This window comes from Nyctereutes procyonoides, unplaced genomic scaffold, assembly GCF_905146905.1.
Source record: "Nyctereutes procyonoides isolate TBG_1078 unplaced genomic scaffold, NYPRO_anot_genome, whole genome shotgun sequence".
Lineage (NCBI taxonomy): Eukaryota > Metazoa > Chordata > Mammalia > Carnivora > Canidae > Nyctereutes > Nyctereutes procyonoides.
The window spans coordinates 56814292-56838622 of record NW_026575131.1 but is presented as its reverse complement, the minus strand read 5'-3'; the positions used below and the strand labels follow the sequence as shown (position 1 = coordinate 56838622).

Genomic DNA, 24331 nt, shown 5'->3' with positions numbered 1-24331 from the left:
ACGTGGCCTGGGGCAGAGCTGGGTCACCCCGTCTTGTCCCTTGAAATTCCCTGGGTGCCCCTCACGTCCACTGCTCTCCTCCTCCAGGGCACCGCCCTCCTGCTCCTCCTGCGGGCGGCCGGGGGCCCCAAGCCTGCCGCCGGCAGTTGACGAACCCCGCTTCCTCCCGGTCGTTATTAGTTCAGCTGGTTGTGTCCTGTTGTTTCTAGTCTAGAAAAAGGGCGATTTCGTACAATCGAGACTCAGGGAAGACGCTCGGTTGGCTGCCTTGCCTCAGTCACGACCGGCCCCTCGGGCCAACCGCGGCCAGGAGCGACGGGTGGGCGCTGTGGCCGGCGGCCCGGGGTTCGGTGCGGACCTGCACTGATGGGGGTGCGCACGAGAGCCGTGACTGGCGGGCGGCCCGGCGGTTGGGGCGACACGCTTGGGGTGAACCTTCCCCGAAGAAAGCGATCGGGAAGATGCCCCACGCGTCGTCGGAAACGAGAACTAAGGGACAAAGGCGATCACTGCCTATAAGCAGACCCGAAGAGGTTAACTACCTTGCTGGGGCCCCTCGGGACGCCCCCCCCCCCATTAGAGAGCACCTTGGGCAAGGGCAGGCAGGCTCTCAGGGTGTTTTCCTACGAGGACGTCCAACGTCCTGAACCAACAGCCGAGCGTCTCTCCTGGGTCAGCATCGTCCACAAAAGGCCTGCACTGGCTTCCTGCTGCCGCCGGCACAGTGTGGGTCTTTCAGTGTTGAACCTCGGGGGGGGCAGGGCTGGTCCCCCCCTCCCCCCGGGGCCCATGGGGACCCCGCTCGTGCCTAGTCCCATCCAGAGGCGCCCCCTGCCCGGCTGGAGGCCCCTCCTCCGTCCTCAAGGCCAGCAGTGCGGGGTCGCCCGGCTCTGGGGCTCCCCCTCTCAGGAGGACCTGGTAAGGACACCGGGCCCCCCGGGAGCCGTGACTTGCTCCCACCTGTGAGATCCCTTTAATGTGTGAGGTGACATATCCAGGGTCCAGGGGACTAGGACGTGCACACGGTCGGGGCCATTATTCCACCTGCCGTAGGGTCGGCGCAAAATGCCGTTTCTGTGGCAGCGCCCGGAGACACTGTCAGATTGTTTGGAGCAAACAGTCACCGCCTTTTCTGAGCCTCGCTTGGTTCAAAGGCAGATTCTGTAGCCTGATTGTTGTCTGCGCTGCAGCGTCCTGCCAACCCGGATGAGGTTTCCCCGCGGGGGGGGGGGGGGGGGCGGGGGCGCGGGTCGGGGCCGGGCGCGAACACGCTGCAGCGGCTCCAGCCGGGCTGCAGGGGCCGGAGTGCGTGTCCTGGTCTGCCGGAGGCCGGCTCCCGGCTCGCCACATCCGGGGTGTCTCCGCGTGGAACACGGGTCCAGCGTGTCCCACTCTTCCCCACGGTGCTTGGCTTCCTCCTCCCTCCTCCGGTGCCTGCGTCCTCCTCGCTCTCTCCTCCCCTCCCTCCCTCCCTGCCTTCCTTGTGGTAAGACGCACACGACATAAAATTCAAAATTCACCGTCTTGACCGTCTCTAAGTGCATAGCTCGGGTCATGGAGCACACTCACCCCACCATGCACCCCCCCACTGTGTCCAGAACCTTCCATCTCCCACACAGAGACCTCATCCCCAGGAAGCACTGACCCCCGCCCCACTCCCGGCTCCCACCACCTCCTCTGTCTCTGTGGACGGGCTTCCTCAGAGGACCTCCTGGGAGTGGGGTCCTGCAGGAGGCGTCCTTCTGGGTCTGGGTTCCCTCCCTGAGCCCGGTGTCCTCGGGGTCCGTCCACGTGGGGGCAGGTGTCGGGCCCCTTCCTTCCGGGGCTGGGTGGCATCCCGGGTGTGGACGGGCCACACAGTGTGTATCCTTCATCCACTGATGGACCCTTGGGCTGTTGGACACCTGGACACACTTCTTGGCCGTTGTGGCTGCTGCTGCTGTGAACACAGGTGTGCAAGAGCCTCACGACGCTGCCCTCAGCTCCCCTGGGTATGCACCTAGGAATGGACCTGCCGGTTCCCCTGGTCGCTCTGTGTGATAATCCTACGTGATTCCTAGGGCAATTTTATTTGTTTGAGGAGCCACCAAACTGATTTTCCCCGGTGAGCGCCCTGCTTTCCATTCCCACAAGACTTCTGATTTCACACCCTCACCAGCCCTTGTGTGGCTTTTGGTAGTAGCCATCCTAGTGGGTGTGAAACCTCTCTCTAGTTCTTCCCTTGTGACGAGCGTACGGCCAACTCTAAAGCGAGGCTAAGACCACCCGCGCACCTGATAACAGCCTGCAAGTTCGGGGGTGTTCTGCAGTGAACCGCCAACACTCAGACTTCATATGTTGAAGCCCAAACCCCCAATACCTCACAATAATCATTTGGAAATAGGGTTTTTACGGAGATGATCAAATTAAGATGAGATCATGACAGGGGGCCCTAGTCCTGTACGACTTGTGTCCTTAAAAAAGGACACTTGGACAGACAGGCCACAGGGAGAATGTCCTGTGCAGGTGGAGGCAGAGACGAGGTGACGCGTCTACAAGCCAAGGGCCACCATCATCATCGCTGTGACCAGCAGAGTCTAGGAGAGAGCCTGGGGCAGGTTTCCTCCTGGTGGCCCCAGAAGGGACGAGCCTGGCCTCCAGAGCTGGGAGGGAATAAATCTCTGCTGTTGGAGCCACTCAGCCCGCGAGCCCTGCTGCGACGGTCGGGAGGCTCCGGCAGGCAGGTCCCCCACACCACTCTTGGGAGTGACAATTCCCTAGAATGATTCAACTCACTAAAAGCTGCTGAGGTCACCGTTATCGCCCAGAGGGATTAGCTTTCCGGATTCAGATCGGCTGGGGCGAGGCCGGCCCAGGCGGCACCGCAGCCCCCACGGCTGATGAGCAGCCCACGTTGATTCCTCACGGTCGCGGAGGCTGGAGTCTGAGTCCGAGTCCGAGGCGCCGGCAGCTTCCATGTCTAGAGTCCTCACCTGGAGCCGGGGCCGGGAGCTCTCTGGGGCTCTCATGAAGGCACCCATCCCGCTCGTGGGGGCTGCACCCTATGACCTAATCCCATCCCGGAGCCCCCCTCCTGGTACCATCACCTCGGGAGCAGGGTTTCAGCATATGGATCTGGGTGCGCACAGGCATGAGCCCCCGGGAGCAACACCCAGCATGAGGTCTCCACTGTCCTCCCCGTCCTCTCCCTTTCAGGGCACGTGTGGCGACGCGCATGGTGTTTCGCCAATCTGGTGGCCCCCCTCACTTCCAGTTTCGGGGTCCAGAGTTTTTAGTAGGGCTTCGCTACATGACCCATTCACTGATGGCCCATACGGTTGATCTTGGCCTCCAAGGGATCACCTCCCAGAAACTGAAGGCAAAGTCTGGGATTCCTTTTGAGCAATCCTAAATTTTACCTATATATCCTCTTAACGAGCTCCCTTTATCCCTTTGAATTCCCACTCTATTCTCTTCTGGCCAGATTTGCAAAGAGAAAACAAGGCACGATGGCCCCACAAGCACTCCATGGGCCACAGGTACATAGAAGGGGTTTTGCTTGGAACAATAAAACCCAAAATGTGGCCTTCTCTTCCAAGGACACCAGGACCCCGACCTTGGTGGAGTGGATGCTGTGTGTGGGCTGGGAACAGCAATCCGTGTTTTCCAGGTGGGATCAGTTGGACGCTGGGGACCATAGCATCTTAGGTGGCGTCTGCCCAGCCGCGTGGCTTGATGTAACACTGATGGTGACCGCTAAGGACAGCTTTGGCTGCACCCAGTATTTCAACATAAAGCATATTCACTATTGTTCAGTTCTAAGTGTTTTATTTAGGGGCACCTGGGTAGCTCAGCCAGCTAAGTGTCCAACCCTTGATTTCTCCTAAATATTTTATTTAATTAGCTGTAAGTTCCTCCTGGAATCATTAATTTTCTATAAGTAATTTTATTTTATTTTATATTTTTTAAAGATTTAATTTATTCATTCATAGGGACACACACACAGAGAGAGAGAGAGAGGCAGAGACACAGGCAGAGGGAGAAGCAGGCTCCATGCAGGGAGCCTGACGTGGGACTCGATCCTGGGTCTCCAGGATCACGCCCCGGGCTGCAGGCGGTGCTAAACCGCTGCACCACCGGGGCTGCTCTAGAAGTAATTTTAGATTTTTAATCAAGGTTTCATTATTTCCAGTTATCTAATTTAGCTGTACTGTTGTGAGACACGTGGGTTGAGTGTAGAGTTTTTGGGGGTTTTGTTGACATTTGCTTTGTGGTTAAGTGGGAGGTTAATTTTTGTAAATATTTCATATATACCTAAAGAAGTAACTTTATCCCTTAAAACAGGGAATACAGATCCATTAAGTAAACCTGTTCAGTGTTGAGTTTTGATACTGGATATGTAAGAGTTTAGGATTTTTCTTTCTTCCATTTTGTGCCTTTTATTTATTTTTCTTAAAGATTTATTTATTTGTTTATGATGGACATAGAGAGAGAGAGAGAGGCAGAGACACAAGCAGAGGGAGAAGCAGGCTCCATGCAGGGAGCCCGACGCAGGACTCGATCCCGGGACTCCAGGATCGCACCCTGGGCCAAAGGCAAGCACCAAACCACCGAGCCACCCAGGGATCCCTCCTTTTATTGTTTATAAGAGACTACTTAAAACACCCTAGCTGGCTTAAAAAAAACAAAAAACAAAACTTAAGCTCACAAATTCTTCTAAAGTTTAGTATATTTGTACTTTTTCTTTCTCTGCTTTTCTCTCTTTTCTCCTGCATTTTATTTTTTTAAGACTTTATTTATTTATTCATGAGAGACCCAGAGAGAGAGAGGCAGAGACACAGGCAGAGGGGGAAGCAGGCTCCCTGCAGAGCCTGACGTGGGACTCAATCCTGGGTCTCCAAGATCACACCCTGGGCCGAAGGCAGTGCTGGGCCACGAGGGCTGCCCTTTCCTGCATTTTATATCTTTCTCACTCTACTTTTTGGAAGCTAAGCACTTCAGTCCTATTATTGAAGCTGCTCTTAAAAGTTTATCATGCATCCTTTGTTTAACAAAATGTGAAATTAAACACGAATCTCCCTTTTCCTCTGAGCCTTAGAGTCTTTCAACTGTACTCATCCCTCCATCTTTTTAAAAAATACATATATTTTTAAAGATTTTATCTATTTTTTGATGACAGACACAGAGAGAAAGAGGCAGAGACACAGGCAGAGGGAGAAGCAGGCTCCATGGAGGGAGCCCGATGGGGGACTCGATCCTGGGACCCCGGGATCATGCCGAGTCGAAGGCAGACACTCAACCGCTGAGCCACCCGGACGCCCCAAGTAGGCACCATTCTCAGAGGGTCCGAGGATTTCTGCTCTCTAGCACACGCCCTGCATCACCCCCTCCCCCTGGGTGAGAAGGACCGCTGAGTATCAATCACTCCTGTGATTAGGTCACATTAGATGAGCAAGGCTCCCATTGTTGCCTTATGTTCTGTCCAACTCCATCCCAGCACACTGCAGTGAGTTTCCCCCACCGGCCCTGATAAAGTGGCCACAGTGTTGTCAGGGGCCTGGGAGCGAAGACCAGCCCTTGGTCAACAGCCAGTGAGGAAGTTAGGGCCTCAGCCCCACAGCTGCAAGGAAACAAATTCTGCCGACAGTAGGGAGCTCAGAAGCGGATGCTTCCCCGGCTGAGCCTCTGGATGAGAACGCAGCCCGGCTAACACCCGGCTTGCAGCCTCCTAGGGCCTGAGCAGAGGACCCCGCTAAGACCACAGAAGCTGCAAGACAATGACTGTGTGTTGTTCTAAGCTGCTGCGCCTATGGTAACGCGCTGAACAGCTGGAGCTGATACGCACTTTCTCTGCGTTGGCCCTTATTTTACCCCTCCTGCTACAGGGCTTTCTGCGTTTTGTCCTCGCTGTGTGGAAATCTGTTCCTTCCATGGGCACTTACTGAATTCCTGCTTATTCTTCAGAACTCAGATAACACATCCCTCCCCCAGGAAACCCTTCCTCACCCCCTGTCTAGATCAAAGCTCCTTTCTACATAGACACAAAACCCCAGGGACACATCTTTATTTTCAAGCCTTAATTGTAGCTCTAATTTTAATTTATTTGGGTCTCTGCCACCAAGATTTAAACTCTCTGAGCTCAGAGAATCTCATCTATCTCATTCAGGGCTGGGTACTCAGCACAGAGCATCCAGGCCTGGCCCGTCATAAATATCAGATGGGCAGAAAGCTGAATGAATAGTGCTTCTATATTCGATGCTAAATAGCATTGGGCCCCTTCTGTGCCCTAATGACAGTGATGACAAGACAATTCGGAGAACACATGAATCCTTAGAAAACCCACGGCTTGGTGCGGGGGGGGGGGGGGGTTGGGGTGGGGTGTAGCCAGGGCAGCTGGGGCTGAATGAATATAGTGTGTGTGTTTGGTCGGGGGAGTGTCAATGAGCTCATACACTAAACTTGAGTTTCCAGCCCTAATCACAGAGGTGAATCTTGGTGTCTTTGTCCCTAAAACATTTCATCAAGTGATTCTTAGAGATTCCCTGGCTCCTCAGAAGGCAATTCAGCTCAAGTGTAAGAATAAAGGGGTAAGTGTTATACAGCCTCACTCCCCGCCACCCCCGCGCATCTCCCCTTTCTCATCAGCTCCAGATGGTGGCGGTGAGGCATGGAGTGGCCGTTCCCATCGGGGACGCACTCTCTTGCAGATGGAATATCTTGGCTGGGCCCCAGCACAGGGTTTCAGACTTTAACAACGAATGTATAGCACCGTCACGTAAATTTGAATTTCAAATAAACAGCAAATACTCTTTCTTTTTAGTATAAATGTGCCCCAATGCTGCACAAAACACGAGAGACCGTATTAGCGAGGCTCTTTGGAGAAACAGAGCCAACAGGAAGGAGCCGGGCATGTTAAGGAACTGGCTCACACGGCCACGGGGGCTGGCAAGTCAGCAACCAGCAGTCGGACTGAGACCCAGGGCAGGGCTGGTACTGCAGCTCAAGGCCCCAGGGCCATCCGGAGCCACATGTCCTTTCCTCCGAAGGCCTTCAACTGATTGCATGCGGCCCATCCGCAACAGGGAGGGTCAGCTTCTCTACTTCAAGGTCTATTAATTTGAAAGTCAACTGCATCTAAAAGTCAGCTCCAGGGCAACATCTAGCATAGTGTTTGACCAGAAAACCCGTTACCATAGCCAAGCGGAAACGTGGACATTACCCACGCCGGGGACACAGTCATGCCCCAAAAGCCTGTTTTGCTCACCTGAAACTCGGCGTACCTGGGTGCCCAGCACTCTTCCCGACGCCCAGGCCGCCTTTCGTGCCCACGGGCCCCCGAAGGAGCTCTGCGGCCTCTCGGAGCCATCGGCTGCCTCCTGCACCAACCTCGTCTCTGCAGGATCCTGGTGCCCGAGGCCAGAGCCCCGCGGGGGAGGCGCGGAGGCAGCGGGCGCAGGGGCCCTGCAGGCTGCACCCCGGGCTCGGCTCGCGGCCGGCCTGCTGTCCCAGAACCCGGCGTCCCTGGAGGAAAGGCGGGCCGGCAGGCCGCACTCTGCCCACCCGGCAGGCGGGCGCTGGAGACCCGCGGCGAGGCCGGAGCCGCTCTTCCCGCCCCACGGACTCCCCGGGGGACCGAAGGACCCGCAGGCCTCGGCCTCGGCGGCGGCAGACGTGCGAGAAGGCCTCCAGGGGCCTCGGCGGGGTCTCTCGCGAGACTGAGATAGAGGGGCGGCCTAGGAGGAGCCCACTCGGGTCTCTCGCGAGACTGAGATCGAGGGGCGACCTAGGAGGAGCCCACTCGGGTCTCTCGCGAGACTGAGATCGAGGAGCGGCCTAGGAGGACCCCACTCGGGTCTCTCGCGAGACTGAGATCGAGGGGCGGCCTAGGAGGAGCCCACTCGGGTCTCTCGCGAGACTGAGATCGAGGAGCGGCCTAGGAGGACCCCACTCGGGTCTCTCGCGAGACTGAGATCGAGGAGCGGCCTAGGAGGATCCCACTCGGGTCTCTCGCGAGACTGCACTCGAGGGGCACGCTGGACCCATGAGCGGAGGAGCACGTGGCTCCTCCCGGTCCTCAAAGAGCTGAGGGCCTGCGACCGGGCGCCCTGGCGGCGGAGGCGGCGGAGGGGGCGGAGGCCGGTCCCTCCGGCGGATGCTGGTGGCCGCGGGTGGTCACGTGGAGTCCAGGCCCCGACGGACGCCGTGGGCACCAGAGCTGGCGCGGGCCCCGCTGGAGGCTGCAGAGGGCACCTGGTGGAGGCCGCGGGGCGGGGGTGACCCCGCGCTGCGGGCCGTGAGGACGGAGGGGGCGCCTCTGGGAGGTGGGGGCGGGGGGACCGGGCGACCAGCCCTACCCGCGCGTGGGCTTGAGGGCTTCCGAGCCGATGTGGTTCCTCCCGCACTAGGTGAGCCGTGACGGTGACCAGGGCCGCAGGGAGGTGGAGCGTCGCTCCTGGCGGGTCACGGAGCCCGCGTGCCCGCGCCGCCTGCAGCCACGCTGAACCCGCGTGTGATGACAGGCGCCCAGCCACCCTGCACCTGCGACACCCCGGCTTAGGGGCGGGAGGCGTCCTCCAGCTGACCCTGTCTTTCCACCCTTTCTTGCAGCGTCCAGGTCGTCTGCTCCGTGTCTGGGAGCCATGGAGCCCATCGCTGGGGACCTGCAGCTCGTGCCTGGGGCACCAAAGGAAGTCCCGGCTGCGGGTTGCCGCGTGGCCCTCTCTGCCCTGGCGGCCGCCAGCGTTGTCATGGTCACCCTGGGAGTCCTCGTGGGTAAGCGGCCGTGGGCTTGCACGGGTTCACGCACTAGGTGGCCTACACGAAAATGCTTAGAAGTGGCTTGGTGGTATCCGCGTTAGGATCCCAGAACCAAAGGGCTGAGCAAGCAAGCATGGAATTGAAGGCCGGGCCTCAGGCCACCAGGAGAGAAGGGAGGCAGGCCAGGAGCCTGGGTGGCAGTCTGGGGCGGATGGGTGCGAGGGTGGGCCAGGTATTCGCGTTTTCCACAAACCGTGTTCTCCCAGGAAGTTCTCACCATGGAGTGAGAAAGGAGGCAAGTAGGAACAGTGAAGTGACCTCCTTTGGATATTGAGAAATTTGAAAAGTACTCATACTTTTCAAATTGTAAGAAGTGAACAACGGGGCGCCTGCTTGGCTCGGTTGTTAGGCATCCGACTGTTGATTTCAGCTCGGGCCTGGATCTCAGGGTCCTGCGATTGAGCCCCAGGTCAGGATCCACACTAGGTGTGGAGTCTTGTTCAGATTCTGTCTCTCCCTTTGCTGCCCCCCCACCCCCCCACCCAAGCGAACAGTGGTCTGTGTTCCTGCGATTCACAGTGGCCTCTGTTTCCTATTTGCTCCCAGTGGAAAGTCACATTATTTATGGTGAACAGTACAAAACTATGGTCTCTCTGTAGAATGTGGGGCTGCGGATGTAAAAATAAACAGGAAGCTCTTTTTATACTTTAAGAAGAGGATCCCAAGATGCCTAGTTGAAAAAGTAGGGAGAGGGGATGCCTGGGTCGCTCAGTGATTGGGCATCTGCCTTCGGCTCAGGGCATGATCCTGGAGTCCTGGGATCGAGTCCCATGTCGGGCTCCCTGCATGGAGCCTCTCCCTCTGCCTGTGTCTCTGCCTCTTTCTCTGTAGCGCCTCTCATGAATAAATAGGTAAAATCTTAAAAAAAAAAAAAAAAGGAAAGAGTAGGAAGAGATGCTGAATAGCAAGAAAGAGAAACATGTTTGCCTGTGTGCATAAATTGTTTCTGGAGGGAGTTTTGGAGCCTAACTAACTGGTTACCTCTGGGGAGGACAGCATGTGGTCAAGCACAGGAGGGAGATTTGTCACCAGATTCGCCCTTTGCTGGCTTCTGATTTCGAACCACGTGGAGCCATTACACTTATTGACCATGTTGTCTGTTTGTAAGTTATAAAACCCATCGCCGCAGCTGGCCACAGCCTACCTTGGTTTTCCACGTGACATCTCTGTGGCACCAGCAACTGTGAGTGGTTTGCAGCCTGACAGGTCTCCACGCAGAGACATGTTTCCGTAGATGATACCTAGGGCTGTCTTGTGAGAATTCACTAGGTGACAGCCGGGTCTGCGTACCTCTTGGGGCTTGTCCATTTCCTTCCACCGCATATCCTGGATTTGCCGTAATGTTTGTGGAGAGCGTAGATGGACGTTCCCCGTGAGACCGTGGATATCCTTAGCCACCACACACAGCGGCTCTTCCCCTGTTGCCTGCCTCGTTGCTACTGGGGATGGCAGCCCTGAGCCCTGGGGGCTGGTTACAGTTAAAGCAGTTAACAAATACTATTGAAAAGTCAATTCCTTGGGACACCTGGGCGGCTCAGTTAGTTGAGTGTCAGACTCGTTTTTTTTTATTTTAAAGATTTATTTATTCATGAGAGACACAGAGAGAGACAGGGAGGCAGAGACTCAGGCAGAGGGAGAAGCAGGCCCCATGTAGGGAGCCCGACACGGGACTCGATCCCAGGACTCTAGGATCACGCCCTGGCCCAAAGGCAGGCGCCAAACCGCTGAGCCACCCAGGGATCCGAGGGTCAGACTCTTGATCTCAGCTCAAGTCTTGATCTTAGGGCTGTGAGCTCGAACCCCATGCTGGGCTTCATGCTGGGTGTGGGGGGGCCTACTTTAAAAAAAGCCAGTTTCTCATCCCCACCAGCCACCTTCCTGGGCAGCTGGTGGATACCGCACTGGACAGTGCACATCTAGAACATTCTGTCGTCACAGGACGTTCTGGGCAGCGCTGCTCCAGAACAGGCTGGCTCTCAGGTGCTAAGCTTTCTACAGTTTCTGTGTGTGTGTGTGTGTGTGTGTGTGTGTGTAAGAAGGTCCCCTTTCTGTCATGAAGTAATGATAAGTGACAGAGAGAAAACATTCTCCTCTGATAGACAATAAGTTGGCAATCCTGCGTGGGTTTCTTTGGTTTTTATATGTAGTACACATGTATATTTCTTACCTATTTTATTTATGTATTTGTGGAACATCTGGAGTCCCTCACAGCCGGGGGTGACCGACAGGCCCCCTAACAGCAGTGGGAGTCAAATGCAGGAAAGTCGGTGCTGTGTGAGTGTGTGTGTCCTCATCTGATGGGGAGGCATCCTAGAAGGGGCATCCTGGAAACCCACACGTATTGAGATTAATACAAATAAAATCCTCATCAGGACCCATGAAACTTAAGGAAGGCTTTAAAAAACATTTACAAATTTTTTAAACTTGTAAATAATTTGTTTTTATTATTTTCTTAAAGATGTTATGTATTTATTCATGAGAGACAGAGAGAGGTAGAGACACAGGCACAGGGAGAAGCAGGCTCCCTGCGGGGAGCCCAACGTGCGACTAGATCCCTAGTCTCCAGGCTCACGCCCTGGGCCAAAGGCCGCACTAAACCGCTGAGCCACTTGGGCTGCCCTAAACTTGTAGATAATTTAAAGTTAAAATGTATCCCCTTCCCATACAGCTCAAAATTTTAATTGGTGGTGGTAGCCTTGAGGGAAGCTGGGGGTCAGACACACGGGACCTCCCTGCTATTCCTGAGCTTTCTGTGGGTCTGTCATTATTGCAGAGGGAAAACAGGCTTAGTTGGGGGTACCCAGCTGACTCAGCCCGTGGAACAAGCGACCTTCGATCCCAGGATCGTGAATTCAAGCCCCATGTTGGGGGTAGTGATTACTTTGGAAAAGGAAAAGAAAGAGAAGGCTTAGTTAGAGTACAGAGTATAAACATAAATACCTTGATTCACACAACAGAGTGGTCATTTTAATTTTTTTGTTAACTTTAACTTTTTTAAAAAATAATTTATTTATTCATGAGAGATACACAGAGAGAGGCAGAGATACAGGCAGAGAGAGAAGCAGGCTCCATGCAGGGAGCCCGATGTGGGACTCGATCCCAGGACCCTACGATCACACCCTGAGCTGAAGGCAGACACTCAACCACTGAGCCACTCAGGTGCCCCAACTTTAACTTTTTTAAAGATTTTATTTATTTGTTTGAGAGAGAGCTAGCGCAGAAGCAGGGGGAGTAGCAAGCAGAGGGAGAGGAAGAAACAGGCTCCCCCGTGAGCAGGGACTCTAATGTGAGGCTTGATCTCGGGACCTGAGATCATGACCTGAGCCGAAGGTAGATGCTTTACCAACTAAACCACCGAGACGCCCCAGGGTGCTCATTTTTTAATACAAGCTATGTTTAGAATTGACTTAGAAAGCATATTCTACTGTATTGGATAAACGAACATCTAAATATCTACCTGGATGAACATCCGTTCACGATACGTAGAATTGGGACCTAGCTTTTATGGTTTACGTGACTACTGCTTTCATTTTTGTATATTTTAATTACGATTATTGTTAATTTTTTTTGCTACTGTGTCATTTTTTTAGTTCTAACACATTTGAACAGTTCGAAACCCATGTTTTCACATCTTAGGTGGTTGCTATCGTAGTCTTGATTTTATAACTTTTTGTGACTAGTCTTGGGTATTGTGTGTGTAGGTTTTTGTTTTTTAAGATTTTATTTTTTCTATTAGAGATCACAGGAGAGGAAAAGGGAGAAGCAGACTCCCCACTGAGCAGGGAGTCGGGATGTAGGACTCGATCCTGGGATCATGGCCCGAGCCAAAGGCAGATGCCTCACCGACTGAGCCACCCAGGCGCCCCATCATCTATTTTTTTTTAACTGAGGCAGAGCAGGCCCACAGTGCTACGTCTGCGGCAGGGGTACAGCACTGTGGGTGGACAAGTCTCTGGGTTGTGCTGGGCTCGTCGCACATGTGGCTGCCGGCCCGCACCACGCACACCGTGGGCTGTGCCCCGCTGCCTCCGCACCCGCCCCTCTGGCAGCCGTCAGTTTGTTCTGTTTACAACTCTGAGTCTTTGCTGTTGTGTTCTTTTGACACAGTACCTCCAACAGTTGGAAATCTGTTCTTTCGAGGGTGGCATCATGGGACTGTGGTCCCAGGGTCTTGATGCCTCCTGGCTGGGATCAGGCCCCTGTGGCATTTTGTGAGAATTGCTCCAAATTGGAGGGAAGGTCTCCTCCTGAGGCCATTTAGCCGTTCATGGCTGAAGCCAGCTTCAGGCCCTGCGCCAGGCACACCTGGTGAGCAGGAGCTGGTCCTGTCAGAAAGCCTGGGGACATCTGGGTGCCTTCAGGGGGTGACCATAGGGTCTGTCATTGAGCCAAGAACATGTGTGAGAAGTGAAAGGGGGCCCTGTAGATGACCATTCAGGCTCCCTGCCGGAAGTCAGCCCACCACCTGTTTGTTGGGGTGATGGCTCCGGAGCGGCTGGGGACATTGAGGCTGACTTAAGTGCACCCTGACCCCGAAGTTGGGCTCTCTCACGGGGCCCTGGTCTTGTCCGCAGCTTCCCTCTCTACACAGGGGGTCGACGTGGAGCACACGGCTGAGCTGCAGGGGGTCCGGTATGCCCGCAGCCTGCAGCGAGAGACCTCCGAGTACTACCGCGTGCTGACGCCCGCTCTGGAAAGGCTGGTGAGGGCAGCCAGGGGCTGTGACCAGGCGAGCAGAGCCGGGGGAGGCCTGGGCAGGCGCTGAGGCAGAGAAGAGGGCACACGGGGCACGGAGCACGAGGCCTCTGGGGCCGGCGCTGGTGGGCCCTGAACACGGGGGAGTGGCAGCGGTGGCGTTGGACCCCTGCTGGGCTTGGGGCACTTTGACAGGTTATAAGTTGTGGTGGGATCAGAACCCTCACACCGCTGGGGGGAACCGGACGGAGGGCAGCTGCTGTGGAAGCCGGCGGGCAGCCAGGCAGGTCAGGCGTGACTTCCATATGATCCAGCAATTCCACCCAAGAGAAAAGAAAGTTCGTGTCCGTGCAGCCCACACACCCGTGTCCACAGCCGTAGGGTTCATGAGAGCCAAAAGGTGGAAACACTCAGATGCCCGTTGATGGGTGAATGAACAAACACAGGAAGTCCATCCACACTCGGGCACGTCCCTCGGCCACGAACAGGAGTGTGGCCCCCATACCTGCTGCCCCGGGGACAGACCCCGAGCCCAGGACACTTGGGGAGGGAACCAGACACAGGAGGCCCCACGGGGGGGGGGGAGTCCACCTGTGTGACACGTGCAGGACGGGCTCCTGCACGGACGAGGAGGGGGCTCGTGGTTGTCAGGGGCTGCCAGAGGGAGGGGACTGTGTGTGACTGCTCATGGGGGACACGGGGTTGCTTTTGGGCTGACGGAATGTTCAAAAATTGGTTGTGGTGACGCCTGCACAACCCTGTGACGGCACTAAAACCCATCCAGTTGTATGTTTTTAAAAGCTATGTTTAAAGGTGGGTGAGTTTTATCTCAAGTTGAGAAAATATTTTAAATTTCGTTCCAAGAGAAGGAGGAGGGATCACTAGGTGAGAATTCATATTTTGAAAAGAGCACTCTGCCTGTGGCCTGGAGGCTGTAAGATAAGACGTGAGAAAAGCAGGGCAGCGCTTAGGAGTCCCCACCACCCAGACCAGGGGTCAGCACGCTTTTCCTCTAAGGCCAGACAGGCTTCTCCGGCTCAGCTGCTTAGCAGGTGCCACAGAGGACCGTGAGTGAGTGCTTGTGGCTCTGTGCCAATAAAACTTTATTTGTGGACACTGAAATACACATTTCAAATAATGAGTGTGTAACATAAAATATTATTTTTCTTTTGACTTTCTCCAGCCACTTAAAGACATAAAAACCATTCGTAGTTTGTGAACTGTATAAAAACAGGCCAGGACTTGAATTCAGCCTGTGGGTGTTAGCTTGCTGACCTCGGTCCCATACCCTAAAGCACTGACCGAAAGAAATACAACACAAGCCCTGTGCATAATTTAAAATGTTTATAGCAGCTATGTTAAGGAAAAGAAAACAGGTAAGTTTAATTTTAATGACATATTGAATTTAACCAAGAACATTGAAAATGCCCTCGACATAAAGTAGGTATTAATGAGACAGTTCACATTCCTTTTTTTTTTTTTTTTTTTTTTTTTGGTATTGAGTCTTCAAAACCCAGTGCGTTTTGCCCTCGCATCCCAATACGGATGCTAAATTTTCGTCAGGAATATAATCAATACATAGATTCCATAACATTTACATACCTGAGTTGCTCCAACTATACTTAAGAGTCTTCTGGTAACTGGAGTATCTTTTAAAATTTAAGTATGAATTAAGTGAAATGTGAAGACCAGTTCCTCTGATCCCAGCCATGTGTGACCAGTGGCTGGCAGGGGGGGCAGGGCGGGTGTAGAACACTGGCCAAAATTTGTGGACTGTTCTGTGGGCCAGTGCAAGACTGAATGTGGGCAACAGGGACATGGACTCAGAAAGTGGAAGTAGGAGAAACAGGGACTCCTGGGAGGGAGAACTCTGTATCCTGTGCTTCAGGAGTGGGTGTGGTGACCATTAGATTTAACAGCCAAGCTAGAACACTGACCATGAACAGGGACACCATGTAATAACTGCTCTGGGAGAGCAGGTAAATTGGGACATCTTGTCACCCTAGGTACAGGTCACGTGAGGTGCCAGGCAGCTCTCGGGAACCCCCAGCCTTGGTGCTGCTGGGGACAGCATCCAGAACAATACTCATCCCAGTTCCCAGGACAGGAGCCTTTCAGTGCTAAACCTGAAACAGCCCCAGGGGAAGTGGACAGTGGACGGTCACTCAAACAGCACATGAAGGATAAGCAAGTTCCTAATAGCATCGGTTTACATAAAGCAGGATTTTCTTAATGTAAAATCCATGTAAAATAAAATTAACTATTTTTTAAAGTTTTATTTAAGTGATCTTTGCACCCAATGTGGGGCACAAACTCCTGACCCTGAAATCAAGAGTCACATGCTTGGGGCACCTGGGTGGCTCAGTTGTTAAGAGTTTGACTCGGGTCATGATCTCCGGGTCCTGGGATCAAGGCCCACGTTGGGATCCCTGCTCACTGAGAAGTCTACTTCTCCCTGTACCTCTGCTGCTTCCCCTGCTTGTGCTCTTGCTCTGTCAAACAAAATCTTAAAAAAATAGGGGGATCCCTGGGTGGCGCAGCGGTTTAGCGCCTGCCTTTGGCCCAGGGCGTGATCCTGGGGACCTGGGATCGAGTCCCACGTCGGGCTCCCGGTGCATGGAGCCTGCTTCTCCCTCTGCCTATGTCTCTGCCTTTCTCTCTCTCTCTCTGTGACTATCATAAATAAATAAAAAAAATCTTAAAAAAATAAAAATAATCCAGTGGCATTTAGTATATTGAACAATTCTTGCAACCATTATCTCTGTCTAGTTTCAGAACATTCCATCACCCCTAAAGCAAATCCATCCCCATCAGCCATCAGTCCCTAGCACCCACGAGCCCTGTCCCCATCAGTGGACAAGCCCGTCCTGGACGTGTCACACAAATGGAATCACAGTGTGGCCTCCTGTGTCTGGTTCTCTCCCTGAGCGTCGTGGGCTTAGGGTCTGTCCCTGGGGCAGCGTGTGTAGGCACCTCACCATCATGTGGATGGACATTTTATTCATCCGTCTGCTGATACGGCAGTTTTTCATCCAAATAACCTCAAAGTGCCTTTGTTGTTTACATGGCTCTGTGACTGCTGGGTGTACTGAGAGTGAGAGGGGTGCTTTTCTTTGCCCCCCAGCTCTGGATGTACACAGCAGGTCCCAGCAGGGCGGGTGCCTAATCTGTGTGCTGGTCTTGTTTATGTTGCAGTTTGTAAGCAGCTTTCAGGAGACAGAGTTGGAGGCCAGCTGTGTGGGCTGCACTGTGCTGGGTTACAGGTGAGTCGGAATCTCCTTCAGGTGAAGGAATCCTAGTGGACACCCAAGAGATTCCACAAGATTCCAGCAGGAGCCCTCCTTCCCTCTCCAAAGACTTCTCTCCTGCCTGCAGGGATGGGAATTCCAGTGTCTTCGTTCATTTCCGGCTACACTTCCTGCTGCAAGCCCTGCAGTCACTGAGTCTGGGCCTGGAGGAGGAGCTGTTGCAGCAGGGACTCCGAGCAAGGCTGCAGGGGCATGGTATCCCCCTGGCTGCCCACGGCACCATTGTGTCTGCTGAGCTCAGAGGCAAGTAGGCAACAGACACTGAAAGAATTAGGAGGAGGTAGCTGTAGGAGAGGAGGCCGTGGAAGGTTTCATTAAAGTTTAGGTTTTCTTTCTTTCTTTCTTTCTTTTTTTTAAATTTATGATAGTCAGAGAGAGAGAGGCAGAGACACAGGCAGAGGGAGAAGCAGGCTCCATGCACCGGGAGCCCGATGGGGGATTCGATCCTGGGTCTCCAGGATCGCGCCCTGGGCCAAAAGCAGGCGCCAAACCGCTGCGCCACCCAGGGATCCCCAAAGTTTAGGTTTTCAATAGTTACTCCCTCCCATGAAAAGTAAACCCATACACAGTGCTTTACTCTCAGTGGTACAGAGCAGGTGACAGCAAACTGCAGGTGGCCAAAGTGTAAATGCTTTTGTCTTTGCAGCCCATTGGATGGATCTCTGTTGAGACCACTCCACTACGCTATTGTAACGGGAAGGTTAAAGACAGCACATAAACAAATGGGGACGTTTATGTATTGACAAAACTTTATTCACAAAATCAGATGCTGGGTTGTATTTGGCCCACAGCCATTGTTTGCCAGCCCTGGTACAGGAATAAGAGTAAAAGCTAAACTGCAAAATCTGATGATGCATGTTCTATATCATGTACCAGAAACTTCACATAAAATCTGATGATGCAGTGCATTGTGATCTGAGAGCCAGACAGGAGTTCAGTTGTGTCATCAGGTCAAAGATCGATCGCCTTGACATTGCTCCGCAAGACATTTACGGTCCTTCCCCTCCCCCGACTGTGACATGCTGGGTGGGGGTTAGTAACCTGTCAATGCTATCTCATTGAATTATCCTCAGTTTCATGCCTGCATAATCCACTGAGGTGACCACTAGCCCCATGTGGCTCTTGAGCACATGTCATGCAGCCAGTGAGCCTGAACAAGAGGTGGTTTTATTTGATTTCATCTTAAATTGATTTAAGTTAGAACTTAAGTGGCTCCCGTGGTAGACCGAGCAGCTCTTGGCTTTGCGATCCAATGTTTTCAAAGAACTAGTGCAGCTCTCGGCTTTGCAATCCAGTGTTTTCAAACAACTACAGAACTCGCTGAATAAGCTTATATCTCTTGTCTGTTTCACTGCAGGAAGCCAGAAAGGCCCATTGACGGAAAGAGACTTAAAATCAGGTATGTCTTACCCTCTCCCCTGGAGCTCCCTGCCCTCCGCAGAGTTTCTCTGATTGTAGTCCTGTGGAGAGGTTCCCAAGACTTCTTTCCAGTACACAAAGAAATCCCTCAAATGCAGTAAATGCTACTTTTGCACACCAGCCTCCTCCAGAGGGCTGGGAGGGCATAGATTCAAAGTCCTGTGTGGGCAAAGGATTTAAAGATGAGACACTTTGAATTACACGTGGCCAAACGTGAATGAGAGAAAACATTACTGATCTTTTTTGGAAAGTGGTGGGAATCTGCTGTTAAAAGAGAGTTTAGAAAATAAGAGTGAGGGATCCCTGGGTGGCGCAGCGGTTTGGCGCCTGCCTTTGGACCAGGGCGTGATCCTGGAGACCCGGGATCGAATCCCACGTCAGGCTCCTGGTGCATGGAGCCTGCTTCACTCTCTGCCTTGTCTCTGCCTCTCTCTCTCTGTGTGTGACTATCATAAATAATAATAAAAAAATTAAGAAAATAAGAGTGAGTAAGTACCACAGAGTCCTCAACTAGGAGTGATCCAGGCCCCAGGGGATGCTGGGCAGTGTCTGGGGACATCTGTGATTATAAGGAGTTGGGACTCCTGGCCTCAAGTGGGTAGGACTAGGACCCCACAGAGAGCAGTCTGGCCCCAGAAGTGAAGTGTATATTTAAATGGTTAACATGGTAAATTTTATATCGTATATGTTTTACCACAACTTGAAAAGTTCAGTTTCACCCATATCTTTTAAAAACTATGGGTATTGGGATCCCTGGGTTGCTCAGTGGTTTAGCGCCTGCCTTCAGCCCAGGACGTGGTCCTGGAGTCCTGGGATTGAGTCTTGCATCGGGCTCCCTGCAGGGAGCCTGCTTCTCCCTCTGCCTGTGTCTCTGCCTCTCTCTCTCCTCTCTCTCTCTCTGTGTCTCATAAATAAATAAATAAAATATTAAAAAAAAAAACTATGGGTACTAGAAAATGTGGAAGTTCACATGGCACAACTCTATGTCTATTGCATAGCTCTGGCCTTTGTGCAGATCGACATTCTTGTGTTCCATCTCTGTGCTAATTCTGAGGAAATTATTTCAGAAACGTTCAGGGCTAAAAAAGTAAAAAATAAGAGGTTTTCCATGCTCTAGAGACTCTTGGTGCAGCCAGGAGAGATGGAGCAGGGATCAAGAACTTGGTTCTTTTCTGCCCTCAGGTCACTGTCCAGGGAACACCTTTTCCTGCCGGAACAGCCAATGTGTGACCAAAGTGAACCCGGAGTGTGATGACAGAGTGGACTGCTCTGATGGATCTGATGAGGCCCACTGTGGTCAGTCTCCTATCTGGCTGGTCTCTGGGCCATGTCCCCTCTCCAGGGTCAGCTTCTGGTTCTGTTCTCTAGCCCACTGTGCACATTACACATGGGCACCTGGCCCCAGTATTTACTGGAGCTGGGCTGAGAAAAGGAGAGGGCACTCATGATATGGCTGAAAAGACAGATCCTCGCCAAACTATGAAAAGCCTCAAATGCCAGGAACTGGAGCTCTGTCCTATATGCAGTGAGATTTGAGCAAGGGAGTCTTAACAATTAAAATGCTGTAAGCGTAGCCAACATTCTGTAGCATTGCTAGCCCATGCAATAAGGTAAGAGCAATAGTTTAAGTGTGGAAAGGAAGAAAGAAAACCATCATAATTTGTACTGGATCTGATTGTTTATATAAATGAATAAATTGGCTAGCCAGCTATTAGAAAATAAGACAGTTCAATGCTGAGAGGAGAATAAGACAAACAACACATAAAAACTATTGCTTTGCTTTATACAACCAACAACAGATTAGAATATAGAAAAAAAAAGATTAGAATATAGAAGGCAAAAAAACTGCACTCGTGATCAATAGCGACAAAAGATGAGTGTGTCGAGTGTGTAATGTAGAATTATAAAGCTTCATTGAAGGCTGTAAATTGAACTAAGCCAAGACCCAGCATTCCAGGAAAAGATGTATGTATAAGAATTTTGAAACTCGCAACATACATACAAGACATACAAGAGGTGGTTTCATTCAAGAGGTGGTGAAGGAGACATTTGTCACATGTGGCACTTGGATGTGAGGAATGATGTGTGGAGGCTGGTTGAGATTGGGGGCTGTGGTTGGGGTCCGCAGGCCCCCTCAGGGTCAGTGATTCCCTCGAAGGACTTGTAGAAGTCAGGTGTTCTATGTATGGTTATGGCTTCCAAGGAAAAGGCGCAGAGGGCAGAGTGGGCGAGACCTGGAGTGAGCAAGTGTCCCGCTGCCCTCTCACAGTGGAGTCACGTGGACAGCCCTTAACTCACTGTCCAGCAGCAGCATGGACTGCACGCTCCCAAGTGTTCCCGACCAGGGCAGCTCGCCGAGCCTCACTGTCCGGTGTTTATCCTGAGGGTTAGTCACGTGGCTGTGTAGTCTCGGCACAGCTCACTTTATGTAGGAGCGACCCGGGGCTGTCGTATACGGAGTGGCCTAAACAGCAGACACGTTCTCGGTCACAATGCAGGGGCTGGAAGGCCAAGATCAAGGTGTCCGAAGGTCTGATTCCTTCAGAGCTGGTGGAGAACCTGTTTCCTGCTTCTCTCCCAGCTTCTGGGGTTTGTTGGATGCCTAGCATTTCTTGGCTTGTACAGGTGTCACCCAGATGTCAGATGTCTGCTGTCATGTTCACAAGGCATTCTCCCTGTGTGCAGGTCTGTGCCCAGACTTCCCCTTTATATGAGAACACCAGTCATTGGATTTAGGGCCCTGCCTTCTGGGGCTCCTGGTTGGTGACCTCTGTCTTGCAGACTGCGGTCTACAGCCTGGCTGGAAGACGGCAGGCCGGATTGTGGGGGGCATGGAAGCATCTCCTGGGGAGTTCCCGTGGCAAGTCAGCCTTCGAGAAAACAACGAACACTTCTGTGGGGCTGCTGTCGTCAGGGCCAGGTGGCTGGTGTCTGCGGCCCACTGCTTCAACGAGTGAGCCCCGTGCCCCTTGGTCCCACCTGCCTTCCCACTGTTGGAGGGCCACCTTCCAGCATCCTCAGAGCCCCTTGGAGCTCTTTTCTCTTTTCCTTTTTTAAACATATTTTTTAAAGATTTTATTTGAGAGAAAGAGGGAGAAGGAGAGGGAAAGAGAATCTGAAGCAGACTCTGCCCTGAACACAGAGCCCAACGTGGGGCTCAGTCCCACAACTGGGAGATCATGACGAGCCAAGAGTCAGACACGTAACTGACTGAGCCACTTAGGCGCCCGTCTTTTCATTGTTGAATCTGAGAGAGGGCGAGCTTTATGGAACAGAACCGAGCCTTGTCCCGTGTTCCTGCTGGGAAGCGTGCTGTTCCGTGGACTGGGTGTGGGGCCCGTGAGACACATCAGCTGCAGGGCCAGGGTTAGGGTGAAGAGAGCGAGGTACTCACCTGGGAGGGGGATGTGTAGGGGCAGCCTCCAAAAAACAGTCATCATGACAAGTAATACTTTCATGTCATGTTGCAAAAAAAAAAAAAAATCAAAATGAGTGCAAAGAAATAAAAAGATCCACAATGAACAGAATATCCAGTTCTGAAACGGAGACCAGGTTAGCCAGGCCGGGCGATGGGGGCGAGTGGGGCCCAGGCAGGCCGGATCCCCACTTGGGGCAGAGGTCAGTGCTTTGTTCATCGTGGGCCTTCTGCGTTCGTTCAGATGTTCGCCGCAAGGCGTGAAGATCCCGTGCATCACGAGGGCTGGGGTTTGGGGTGCCCCCTTACCATTTTGTACCCAGGTCTGTAGCTTAAAGTGTTGGTCGTTGGTGCAGGATGGATTTCTTCTGCGCGTATGTTCGTTATTGACAGTGTTGCATGGAGATACCAGTTGCAATGACTGGGTTTCGGGGCGCCCCCTTGACCTTTGCCCCCCAGGCGGGTGCCTCCCTTGCCTCTTGCTGCTGCCCGTCCCGCGGGTGGGCGTCTGAGCTGTGGCCTGCCTGTCCTGCAGGTTCCAGGACCCGAGAGAGTGGGTGGCCTACGCGGGCACGACCTACCTCAGCGGCGTGGAAGCCAGCACGGTGCGGGCGCGCGTGGCCCGCATCATCCCACACCCGTCGTACAACCCGGACACGGCCGACTTCGACGTGGCGGTGCTGCAGCTGGACGGCCCCCTCCCCTTCGGCAGGCACGTCCAGCCCGTGTGCCTCCCCGCCGCCACGCACGTCTTCCCGGCGCGGAGGAAGTGCCTGATCTCGGGCTGGGGCTACCTCAGGGAGGACTTCCGTAAGTCCCCGCCGTCCCGGGTTCAGTGTTTTGCGAGCGCCGCCGCCTCGAGGTGTGTGCAGCCCCGGACACGCGGGGCCACACTTGCAGCCGGGGCCGAACCGGGCAGTGCGCCCCGTTACTGTACCAGCTCAGACCGGGACCCGGTGTCTCTTGGTGTGTTCGCTGCCACGTGGTGTGCATTTTTGTGCTTTCTGACGGTGATTTCTGAAGGGGCGCCGTAGCACAGAGGGGGGCGCTGGCCGCCGTGCCCAGTGCAGGGAGGCAGGGGTGTGCCCGCTGAGGAAACGCGTTAGGTAAGCCGGCTTTGGTGGGAGTGACGGCAGGTCAAGGAATCAGCTGTACGTTAACCAAGGTGCGTTTAGACAGAAGCGCGTGTACCACGAGGTTATGTGTTGGTTCACGAAATGTGGGGACCAGCAGCTTGTAGGAACCTTCCCCGTGTGCCCCCAGGAGCCACGCTTCCTACTTGCTAACTTGGGATTCACGGGGACTCCATAGCACAGAACTGCCCGGGTGGGAACCGAAGTAACATGGCGGGAGCACGTGCTGCGAGGAAAGCGTGGGATGTCGCAGGGAAGTGGAGTGGGCTGCGGGCAGCCGTGGGGAGGGCCCCGCGACGGGCACCTCAGCTCGACCTGGCCAAGGGGGCAGAGCATCAGGGAGCAGGGGGCGTCCTGCAGCAAGGATTCCCATCATGGCGGAAAGTGCTGTTGGGTGATGCCGTCTAGAACATTCTAGAGCAAACTGTACAACACAAGCCACTAGCCACAAGCCGGCTCAGTGGCTGTGTGGATTTTCAGGGATAGTGCGTTGGGGGGATGCCCTAGGGGCCCCCAGGTTTGGGGACAGCTTTGCCCCGTAAAGGGTCTGGAGATCCGACGCGGCTGACCTCCCTTGCAGGGCCCACCGCCTGTGTTTTGGGGTTTTCTCAGGTGTTTCTGCCTGACATGAAGGAAAAAAAAATGCTGGGTGATTTTTACACCTTCTGAAAAGGGAAGGATTGGCCCCATGGACCTGATTAGGAGGGAAGATGATCCCAACACATCCGAGCCTCCTCAGTTCACTGAGCACTGGTCCAAGGACTGGGCAGGAAGCAGGGCAGCCTCCCCACGAGGGGCTCAGCCCAGACCAGCGCCATCCAAGAGCGCTTTCCTTGGGACGGTCGTGCTTTCCATTTGTGTCGCCTGCGGTAGGAGCCACCAGCCCCCTGCAGCGTGGCCTGTGTGGCTGAGAATCTGAGCTGTACATTTTATTTCATTTTAACGCACTTATATCTGCAACTAAGTAGCCTCATGTGGCCTGATGGCTGCCATACTGGACAGCACAGCTCTAGAGGGAAGGTGGTGATGAGCACAGTGGAGGAGAGTGAGGTAGGGATGGAGGGTGGGGCTGCAGCTTTAAATGAGTGGTCAGGAGGGGCTTCTTGACAAAGGAGATGAGGGAGGAATGCTGGCAGGTTCTGTAGGGTCAACATTCTAGGCAGCTGGAACAGCATGCCCAAAGGCCCTGGGGTCAGCAGTCCAGACTTGGACTTTTAGTTTGAGCTGAGGGAAGAGGGGGGTCACCCCAGAAGATTCGAGGAGACAGACAACATAATCTGATTTAATGTTGAGCAAAGATGGCACTGACTGTTGGGCTAAAAGATTTCAGCGCAGTAGGACGGAACAGCCAAGGCAGATGCGGGGAGGCTTGGGAGGGGAAAGGAGGAAGAAGCCCGGTCCTGGCTGTTAACTTGGATGCCTCTCTGCTGCCTGGGCCAGAAGGTTAATGGTGGGCATTGGTAGAGCGTTTCCTGGGCCAGTTTCTGAGCTGCAGCAAGTCCCCTGGGGGCGGTGGGGACACAGGGTCAGAGCGGACGTCTACAGCCTCCAGGCTCATCCTGCTG

General features: G+C 53.6%; 1 protein-coding gene across 2 annotated transcripts in view; it reads left to right on the top strand.

Moving 5' to 3' along the window:
- Positions 1 to 24331, top strand: part of TMPRSS9 (transmembrane serine protease 9) — a 45882-nt gene that overhangs the window by 9479 nt on the left and 12072 nt on the right. For both annotated transcript variants that reach the window (XM_055343201.1, XM_055343202.1), the window contains exons 2-9: positions 8587 to 8751; positions 13371 to 13498; positions 16687 to 16754; positions 16867 to 17042; positions 18157 to 18198; positions 19401 to 19514; positions 21000 to 21171; positions 22169 to 22443. In XM_055343201.1, the coding sequence (XP_055199176.1) occupies positions 8619 to 8751; positions 13371 to 13498; positions 16687 to 16754; positions 16867 to 17042; positions 18157 to 18198; positions 19401 to 19514; positions 21000 to 21171; positions 22169 to 22443 (1108 nt within the window). In that variant the 5' untranslated portion in view covers positions 8587 to 8618. The remainder of the gene's footprint in view (positions 1 to 8586; positions 8752 to 13370; positions 13499 to 16686; positions 16755 to 16866; positions 17043 to 18156; positions 18199 to 19400; positions 19515 to 20999; positions 21172 to 22168; positions 22444 to 24331) is intronic.